The following is an 11,581-nucleotide window of genomic DNA, read 5'->3' on the forward strand; positions in this document are numbered from 1 at the left end:
GAATTGGAACCAGATTTTGTAAATGATCAACTATAGCCTTTTGTTTATCTGTATTTTTTATTGTTCTGTGTTGTTATTTATTAATTTATTTCATTATCCATTTCTTTATGAAATACAGCGAGGCCAGTCATACCTGACTGCAGGTACAACTTTAATTTCAGCAGATAAATCTTTAAGTGATCTGTTTGGTTTCATATCATATTGGTGTTTATCGATAAGTAAAATTCTAAGGTTTTTGTGTTGATGAATTTTTATTAATATATCATAATATTCGTAAACAAAATGGTAAGGTTTTCCTGTTCATAAGATGTTATTACTGTTAAACAAAGGGCAGCTATTCAGTATAAGTATGTTAGCCTCAAAACAAAAAGAAAGTTTGATAACAAAAGATTTCTCCCCGCGATCTCATTATTGAGTAACTAAACAGTATAGATGATCTGCTGAGTTGAAAATCTCCAGAATTTTCTCGTTCCTTAGCGGCATATAATTATGTTAGATAACAGTAAGATAATTCATATGGGATTAATAATTGCGTACGCACGTAAGCATAAAAAGGGTTATAAGGGCGAAGTGTAGTGCCAATAACACAGTATACAATGTTTATGGAGAAAGCGTATAATCTTAGGTGTATGCACCACTCTGTTCTTCCGGATATTTCTCTTTCTTTGTTATGAACTTGCTGTGTACATTATTCAGTTGATTTAATTCAAACTGTTCATTTTATTCAGTTAACTTCTGTCAGACCCAGCGCTCCGAAGAGTTCTTATCTCTTTTATTTCATTTCATTTATATTACATTTAACTTGAGACTCTGTATAATTTACTTGCAGATAGAGCAACCTTCCGGGGCCTGGTTTGCTAATGTATATTTGTGTGTGTGTTTTTGTTTTTCTTTGATGTGAATTTCAGTGGCTATAAAAAGATATAAGGTGGTAATATATATATATATATATATATATATATATATATATATATATATATATATATATATATATATATATATATATATATATATATATATATATATATATATATATATATATATATATATATATATATATATATATATATATATATATATATATATATATATATATATATATATATATATAAGTGTGCGGTGGAAATGCCTTGCCTTGTAAGAAAAAAAACGAAAAACAATACAGCACGGAACACCGTCCCGCACAAATCACGTAACGCGTTGAAAACAGAGTAATGACCAGCGGTAGAGTGTTCCCATAATAATAGTAAAATAATCTGCGCTATTTTTAAACCAGAGTTGTCACGCCAAAATAATTTGCGCTAAGAGCAATTTTCTCATATTGGAATCATATGCGGAATGTTTGCATTAACATTCTCATCTTTGATTCATCCGCAGTAAGTTTATATCAAGTTCCCGTGTTGGAATTGTTTGCCGTAGGATATTAACGTTCTGAAATTGCCATCATTAGCGGTAGGTTTACATGAATACTCCCTATATTCTTTGGTGCTGGAATTGACTTCAGCAAAAATTAAATGGGTATTGCGATTTTTGTGGCTTTGAATGTTTTTCGCTCTTTTAGCAAGCGCATATGTATGTATGTTTGTATGTTTATATTACATATATATACATATACATACATACGTGTAATGTGTGTGTGTTCTTACGGGGGTTGAAGATTTGATCTCATTAGTCTATTATTTCTGTTATTATGGCTTAGAAGGGCGTAATGCTGCTAAAGATTGGAGTTGATAGAACATGATAACACACTTTTTTTAATACTGATAACGCTTTGTGTTATGAAGAATTTTACTGATTGAAAAATTTCGAATAATAGTCAAGTTTTGACAGTATCAAAAAATGTCCAGACATCGGTATATACGTATGCGTGAATTTACTCTCTCTCTCTACTGATTGAAATTTTTCGAAAAATAGTCAAGTTTTGACAATGTCAAAAAATGTCCAGACATCGGTATATACGCATGCGTGAATTTACTCTCTCTCTCTCTCTCTCTCTCTCTCTCTCTCTCTCTCTCTCTCTCTCTCTCGCTACGTTAAAAATTTCTGTGTGATGTCTCACAATACCTCAGCACATTCTTCAAAGGCCGGTATTCTCAAATACGGAACACAATTTGTATTCCAGCAAAATGTCAGGAGGTACAATTAAGAATGTATGACAGGGACTTACCATCGCCTGGCAGAAAATAGGAAAAAAGAATCATTTCGATTCTCCCTGTAACCTCCACATTCCTGAATAATCGCGTCAGTATCGCAGTTGCTTGGACGTTTCATATAATTGGACGGTGATAACGAGTTAGAAAATGGCAGGGAAATGATTTCTTTCGGGGCTTATTTATGCCCCGATTAGCGACTTTTATTTTCGCCTTAAAACGGATGCAACACAGTAAACCCATTAATCCCTGGAAGACGGCGGCTTCGCCCGTATGATTTCGTCCGTTCGTCGCTCCTGCTAACGGGAGATTGCGGGTTCCTAATAATCCCGAGATTACACATGATAGAAAAAGGGTCTCGTGACTTCTTAATAATCTCGCGATTATCAATAGAATGAAAAGTATCTCGCGATTATTTCTACACTGTTATTTGCTCTCCTAATGCCGACCCTGACGAGAAGAGGGATGGCTTCCTCGGCCATTTATCCGGACCTGATGTTTTTCGTGAATCGACAACGCGGACGTCAGATCCACAATGGCGAGGAAAGAAAAATAATTGGGAATATAATTGGTAGGTATTCATGGTGGAGTTGATTTATGGAGAGAACTGATGTACAGACGGAGGAGCGTTTTTATAAGAGATACGAATTATTAGATTGATAGATGGAACAGTAGAGTATGTAGCGCGTACGTATATGTACATAACTTTATGTATGTATGTATGTATATATATATATATATATATATATATGTATATATGTAATATATATATATATATATATATATATATATAATGTGTATATGTATTCTGTGTGATTGTGTGTACGCATAATTTGTATATATATATATATATATATATATATATATATATATATATATATATATATATATATATATATATATATATATATATATATACTGTATATATATATATATATATATATATGTATGTATGTATATACATATACATATATATATATTATATATATAATATATATGCATTCATATGTATATATATTATATATATATGTATGTATATATATAATAAGTATGCGTGCACACAGTCACGCGTAATACACACTGCAGGCGTGAAACTCTGGACTTGACAAAATCGAAAAGTATGGGATAATGACCAGCGGCAGTGCATTTTCAGCAGCTAATATCAGAAAATAAGCTTTTTCTCTCCCTCGGTCTGCCATTAGAAATGGATGCGCGAATGGTACCCGAGAACATTGAAGGGCTGGAGGGCTAATTCTGATAAATTACCGGAGCACCCAAGAGAGGATTCTGAATCCGAAATTACCACCGAGTATGTCAGTAATTTGGATGTTAGGGTTCATTTTAAACATTTATATGGCCCCGTTTTTTTGTATGCAACAACCCCGATCGAAGGAAACGCTGTCGCAAATAATATTAATGGCGGTCTTGAGCATGCCGGGGCTCAATCTAGGTGTTTACGATGGAAAGATAGTGGGGACACAGGCCCCGTCCAGGGGCGTGACAATATGGTCGCCCCTCCCATTCATCTGTCGTGGTATCTTGAGTCTTACTGACAGCGTTGTATTGGTTTCCCTCTGGCGCTGCAATGCTGGATGAGGTCAGAAGTTATACACAGAGCAACTCGGAGTGGAATTATACATTTTATCTATAATTGGAGACTCGGTCATTAAGGGCGATTTGGTATAATTTGGGGTCGCAGTCAAGCACCAGATACACTATTCTGCCCACTTTTCTTCCCCCACCCCCGTCTCCCCCTTCCTTGACCTCTCCCCGCCCCTTTCTTCTCACCCTACCCATCAACTTCCAAGAGTCTTTCTGTCCTGAATCTCCTCCTACAATTTCTCTTCACCTCTCTCCCTCCTCCTCCTCTCCAGAAATCCCCTTATTGTCACCATGTAATCCCCTCCTCCTGCCTGGGTTTATATGTCTTCCAGTCATATTCCTCCATTTCCCCTTTTTTGACATTGCACCTGTCCACTGTTTCTCTTCAACTTCCCCAACAGTCAAGTCCCCATACCCGTTTCCCATTCCCCAGCAGGATATCTTCATACCCCTCCTGCTTCCCCAGTAGTTTCATTACTGCAGCTTTCACAGGTAAATCCTCTTCTCTTCCCCAACAGATACTTCATCATGCCCCTCTCCTTCTTCACCAGTTGTTTCTTTCTTATACTTCTTCCCAAAAAGGATGCATCCCTATACTTTCCATTCCCCAATATCTGCACCTGTTTAGACTAGGGGACTAAATTAGAAAGTTAGCATTAGATTCGTTTCCTTCAAGAATAACGGTTATAGGAACAAATAAAATCGTGGAAAAAATTTCCACAGCCTAGCGGTAAAGTGATAGAAACATTCTAGTAACCGAACTCTCAAAACATTCCTGATCCCTGCCAAAAATTAGGTGATATAAACGTTGTTTGACCGCTGTTCAGGATATGACTTGACGCTAGTCATAACTTTGTCTCTGCCTCATAACCCTTTTGTCTTGTTTGACTGCTCTCAGGATAATAAGTAATAATAATAATAATAATAATAATAATAATAATAATAATAATAATAATAATGCCACATTCACGCGACATATATTTTTATTAATTTTAAGTTCCAGAAATTGTGAACTGAGGACAGCCAAAAACCCATTTCTTCCCAGTGTTGAGGTTTTCAGCTGCTGCACTTTAACCTAACATGGACTGGTTCGAAGAGTTTCTTCACATATTTCCCATTCGGATTCAGTATTTACAGGAATCAACCTATCTAAAAGTTTCAGGAAACCGAGAAATGAAGAGGTCTTCTTTAATAATAATAATAATAATAATAATAATAATAATAATAATTATAAGAGCATGAATCTTCTTGGCCACGAAACAGTCCGAAAGTCATATTATGCACCATCACAAGACTTAAGTAGTCTTCTTAATCCTTGCAGTACGCATCACCTTGAATATGAGAGACTGAATAGACTTTTAAGAACTCATTTTCTAACGACAGCCAAAAGATATTGATATCCTGGTATACTGTATATGCAGTGGGGCAGTATTTTCAAAACCCGTGAATAAAGGGAATGGTCACCTCTTACAGCGGGACTACATTCACTTCACAAACATTATTGAAGGATTAGATTCTGTTAATGGGATGGGTAAATGGAGGGACACGCGCTGTTGTTTGTAGTCAAGAAGCTGAGTATGCTTCATTAAGTAATGCGTGCCAGGTATACTTTTCTTTTTTTAGGTGGACCCAATAGAATTGGCAGAATTGGAGTTATTTTGATTTTGTATGAATTGTGAAAAGGAATAGAAAAAGTTTTAATTCACTAGCAGAGTGGATGAAGTCACTGTCACCCCAGATCCAACCCCAAAGGGCATAGATATTGGGCGAAGCAACTGCACTTATCAGTCGAATTCTAAGGTGTAATGAATTCGACATTATTGGGTTATTAGTATCTTGTGATTAAATTAATGACAAAAATATCCTGAATTAATCAGTAATCTTTTACAAACATACAGAACCTGAATTTGTCAGAAATATATACAGCTAAGTCTAAATTAAATCATATCTCTCTTGATAACTGAGTGAACAAAGTTACTGTCACTGATTTACAACCCTGAAAGGTATAGGTTTGAATCATGGCAAGGAATCTATATATATATATATATATATATATATATATATATATATATATATATATATATATATATATATATATATATATATATACAATGTGTGTTTATATATGAATGTGTGTATATAATATATATATAAATATATTATATATATATATATATATATATATATATATATATATATATATATTTTTTTTTTTTTTTTTTTAATGGGTTATCTGTGGCTAATTTTTGAAAGTGGAAAGTCCCATGTGCAATATTAGTGACAAAACTATTATACACACATAATACATACAAAATATATATATATATATATATATATATATATATATATATATATATATATATTACTATATATAAAATATTACTCACAAAACTTAGAGTTGATGTATATGTATATATATATATATATATATATATATATATATATATATATATATATATATATATATATATATATATTACTCACAAAACTTAACCTTGAGTTTTCATGGGGCAGAATATTTACATTAAAGTCGAAATCAGTTCATATCTATCTGATAGCTGAGTGGATGACGTCAGTCACCCATGTTCAACACCCCCACAAAGTCACCCATGTTCAACAACCCTCTACAAAAAAACAAAGTTTAAGGTCGAGTTCTCGTCAGGGAAAGTGTACTTTCAATATAATTCCGGTTGGATTAAGTTATTCACCAAGTATAGTGAATTTTGACACTTATGAGTTATTTGTGGCATAATATTTGAAAATAAGCAATATATATTTATATATATACTGTAAATACACACACACACACACACACACACATATATATATATATATATATATATATATATATATATATATATATATATATATATATGTATATATATATATGTATATATATATGTAGTGTATATATATATATATATATATATATATATATATATATATATATATATATATATATATATATAGAAACTTTCCAAATATGTCCCTTTAAACACTGATAAGTGAAGAGTCAAGAAGGTGCATGACGTTACAAATAATAACCTTCATAGCAGCAAATATCACTGACTTTTGATGTTGATTCAAGGATATTGTAGTAGGGCGAAGGGAACACCTACAAATATATTAGATATTTTAGTTTAGGAACGAGAGTTCCAGTTGACACCTCTTTACAATGATCATTTTTGTAGATGATGATAATACATTCTGTTTGCAAGATAAATTCCAGAGTACCTTAAACAGAAACACATCTCCTGAATTTTTTTAAAGACTTACTGGTGTTTAGAAGTGACCTTCAGAATGTGAGCATCTGTTTCAAAATTTTCATATACATCGTAGAAATGTAGAAATGATGCTAAGCACTTATGTTAAGTATGAATTTCATTACAAGGGCCACGACACTTGTATGTACCCGGTAGTCTGTCACAAATGTTCTTCGAGTAACAGTCCATTCCAAAGCAGGTGTCTCAAATGAGACTTGTCTTGTAGCATGCATGTAAAATGTTGAATTATTTTGTCCACAACATGAATGTGGTGACTCACCATTAAACGGAAGCCCTGTAGAGCTACAGAACATTTATTTTATATATCCATTCAGTCTTTTGACTCATTTTTGTTTATAAGTACATTTATTAATGTTTACAATTCACTTTCCAGTTTTTTAATATTTTTGCATCAAATCCTTCTACATACCTGGTACAAGAACATCCTCAAACTACATTCAGTTTTTCCCTTGATGTTTTTTATGGCAATGACTATTCAATAAGAGCTACAAGAGACAAATTCTGTATCGTGTGACACAATTCCTACTCACCTATTTGGGGTGGTCTATAAAAATGTTTTGGGCATAGCATCCAAGTGCTAAGATCCTTGATGATAAAGAATATATCTATACAGAGTAATATCATTAATATATTAACTGCAGCAGTGACCTTTCACTTTATAAATCCTGCCTGATCTTTAATTTTTATGGGTTTGCAATCTCCTGTAGTATTTTTTTAAAGAACGATTTTTCCCCACGTAATGTTTCCCTACTCTGAAACTGCAAACATTCGTAACTGATATTTCGAATGTTACTATCATATTTGTGGTAACAGATAGCTCGCAATCTATCAAATGTCTATGGTTTATGAATATATCATTTATTTATCGGTAATTTATGCTTCATGGTTTGTTTATAACTGTAATTTTATGCGGGAGAGAGAGAGAGAGAGAGAGAGAGAGAGAGAGAGAGAGAGAGAGAGAGAGAGAGAGAGCATTCATGCGACCAGCACAAATTGAAGGAAACTGCACTGTTATGTGTATTTTAATATGAAAAATGCACACATACATCGCAATTGCTCTTCCGATTCTTGTGAATCATTCATCAGAAGGAGACTGCTAATTTCGCTCCTTGTACAGTAGATGTTCAAAGGCCTTATGTGTCAACAGTGTCCGGTATTTCTTGGCAGTCACATATCGATGTACCAGCTAGATCCAGATATCAAATTTAGCTAATCATATACCAGCATTGTATCGTAATTGCCACAATGGCGGTATATATGCGTGCGTTAGCGCGCGCAACAAAAGCCTGGAGGAACCCAGGGGGAAAACGTTTGTAAGTGGATAAAAGATGGAAGACCGTGCCATTTTTGCTACCCACACAATTCCTCGAGGGTATACAAGAGTACGGAAACATAAATAAGGAATAAAGATGTAGGTATGAATGTATGTATGTATGGATATATATATATATATATATATATATATATATATATATATATATATATATATATATATATATATATATATATATATATATATATTATATGTGAGTGTGAACCTTATAATGGTGGTTCCCGACTTTCTGTTTATTACGTTTTAAACACTGGTTTAATATTTTTCTTTTTCTATTTAGCATACTGTACACACTTATCATTTTTAGGATGATAAGGAATGAAAATGTGTTATCTTTCAACATCAACGTGAAAATGTATTTGACATTGAGAGAGAGAAAATGAGAGAGTACTGACAGTAAAATATTACTTATTCAATTTGTGTGTGTGTGTGTGTGTGTGTGTGTGTGTGTGTATATGCTTCTGAAAAATAGTACGAAAATGTGTGTAGTAATAAAATGCTAGTGTGTGTTTATAGCAGAAATAAAGAAAGAAAATCTATGTTTTAACATCATAGTGTGTCTGATGGCAAGACTTACGGAAGAGACTTAGTGGTTTGATTCTTTTTTTTTTCGAGAAAGTATTATGATAATAATCTGGACTCAAAGTCTTCTGATGATAATTGTATCAAAATAGTGTGAAGGAATCAAGAAGTGAAGAAATCATTGTGATTATTAACGATACATAACCGATGAAAGTGAACACTAGATTCTGCATAAATGATCATAAAGTGTTCGAGGGATATCTTACGGTGACTCTGAAAGTGAGATTGATTATCGTAAAGTGTTCGAGAGAAAATGAAACCATTTATAAAATATTGTGTTATCGGTGACCTGACGATGAACAAAAATTGTAAAGGCTGTTTTATATATGTTTGTATGTATGTAGTATTTATATATATACATCTATATATTTTGTGTATATGTACATACATATGCATATATATATATATATATATATATATATATATATATATATATATATATATATATATATATATATATATATACATTGTGTGTGTGTGTGTGTGTGTGGGAATCGAACATCATGAGCATTTAAATCTTTAAAATATCGTGGCTACGAGAGAGAGAGAGAGAGAGAGAGAGAGAGAGAGAGAGAGAGAGAGAGAGAGAGAGAGAGAGAGAGAGAATCCTCGATAAATACTTTGTTTCAAATTCGAACGAAAAAATCTTAATATCCGGAGAAAGGATTCGAAAAGGTTGCAGCGCTGCGTTCAATAACCATTCAATTGTTGCTTTGGCGTTGCATTTCGTGTTCACGTCTGGGATGAAATATGGCCCACCCTAAGTGCTTCTTAATTCGAGAGGAGAACGGATCCAGCCTTTAGCCGTCCCTCTGCTGCGCCAACAACCTTAAGAAAACCATTACCAGAGAGAGAGAGAGAGAGAGAGAGAGAGAGAGAGAGAGAATAACAAATAAATAGAAGGAGCAAGTCCGCTTCTTTTATATTTTCTGATTTATGGCGGGAAAAGAAGGAATAAGAGATATTTTTCCTCATCTTTTGGTGGAATTAGAAATTTAGAAACAGTTGTCTGATTCTTCTGCTCATTTACTCTTCTTTTCGATTTCTTGCGTTTGTCGTCTTCCTCCTCCTCCTCCTCCTCCTCCTCCTCCTCTTTCGTATTCTCTTCCTCTTCTTCCTTACCCTCCTCTTCCTCTCTCCTTTTCTCCTGTCCCGTTCGTACGCCTGATCGTTTTGTGTCTTGTTCCTTTTCCTCGTCCTCTTCCGTCTTTTTCTTCCATATTTTTCTTCTTCCTATTACCACTCCTCTTCCTCCTTATCTTTTCTCCTCCTTTCCGAAGCCCTTACTCTAATCTTCCTTTTGCTGTTATTCTTCCTCTCTCCCTTTTTCGCCCTACTCTCATTCTCCTCCTCCTCCTCCTCCTCCTCCACCTCTTCCTCTTCTCCATGTCCTCTTTCTTGCTCTTGCTCTTCCTTCTCTGTCACCTTCCTTTTCCTTCTCTCCTCCTCCTCCTCTTTCTCTTCCCCTCTCTTCCTCTTGCTCTCCCTCGGACAGATAATAGAGCAATGGCTAATCATCACCGACTTTGGATCGCCAAACTAAAAACATTTTTTTTTCCCTTCTCCAACGGCAGCGTTATCAAGCCATGCCCAATAAATCCTGGAGCAGAGGAGAAAACATTGCAAGCAGACATGCACACAATCAAGCATCGCTCGCTAGCACACGCACGCGGATAATGGCAACGTAAGACTTATATGAACGTACAGAGCCGGTCCGCGCAGGTTACACGTCTCCGAGTGAAAATCATGCACCGCTGTAAATGAACAAAAAACTGTATTGTAAATTAGGTCCGCCGAGTCTCGAGTGAATTGCTGTGTTTTGGGAGGCTCAAAAATGCTCAAGTTATGTTTAATTTTTATTTTTATTTCTCGCCATGCTCGCTAGCTTCTCAAAATAGCACTTCCCACGGTGGGAAGGTTTAAGTCAGGTCTGTTTATATGCTCTTCGCACTTGCTCTTGACCCTGCCTGTTATAAATGCATGTCAGCATACACAGTGTTTCTGTGTGCGTATGTTTGTATGTCTGTGTTTGTTATGTAGCGATGGAGTTACGAAGATTTTTTAATTAGTCTTCACCCTTATATCACCTATCACGTTTTTAGCATTATCTGGTTAATTACACATTTACACGTTTTCTTGAGCATTTACCTTGTGCATTAACAAGTTTATAAATAATCACTAAGTATGTAAAGGGAACACTTTTTATGCTTCCTTTTCACAAGATACAACCATGGCATAAGATGTGTTATTTTAATCGTTGCACGGTCTTAGTTGCACAACGATATTTATTTATTTCTGACATACGACATCTCTCACTTGTCCATGACATACTCATCTCGGACACTTTTTTCATTCATTCTGGTTTTTTCTTATTTATTTTCATAATGTATAGTTCACAAGTTTACTTATCTAAAGGATATAAATATATATATATATATATATATATATATATATATATATATATATATATATATATATATATATATATATATATATATATATATACTATATCCGTGTATATATATATGTATGTATGTGTACATGTGTGTATGTGTTGCGGGTATATTCATGTATATGCATAAGTAAGCATGGCACAACGCTGGCTTACATTTAATATACTTGTTATCTGC

General features: G+C 34.0%; 1 protein-coding gene across 1 annotated transcript in view; it reads right to left on the reverse strand.

Moving 5' to 3' along the window:
* LOC136846942 (uncharacterized protein DDB_G0283697-like) overlaps window positions 1-10,469 on the reverse strand; it is a 74,214-nt gene extending 63,745 nt beyond the window's left edge. The window contains exon 1 of the mRNA XM_067118197.1: window positions 10,239-10,469. Within this exon, the coding sequence (XP_066974298.1) occupies window positions 10,239-10,469 (231 nt within the window). The remainder of the gene's footprint in view (window positions 1-10,238) is intronic.
* Window positions 10,470-11,581: the final 1,112 nt, after the last annotated feature.

Source organism: Macrobrachium rosenbergii, chromosome 16 (genome assembly GCF_040412425.1).
Source record: "Macrobrachium rosenbergii isolate ZJJX-2024 chromosome 16, ASM4041242v1, whole genome shotgun sequence".
Taxonomy (NCBI): domain Eukaryota; kingdom Metazoa; phylum Arthropoda; class Malacostraca; order Decapoda; family Palaemonidae; genus Macrobrachium; species Macrobrachium rosenbergii.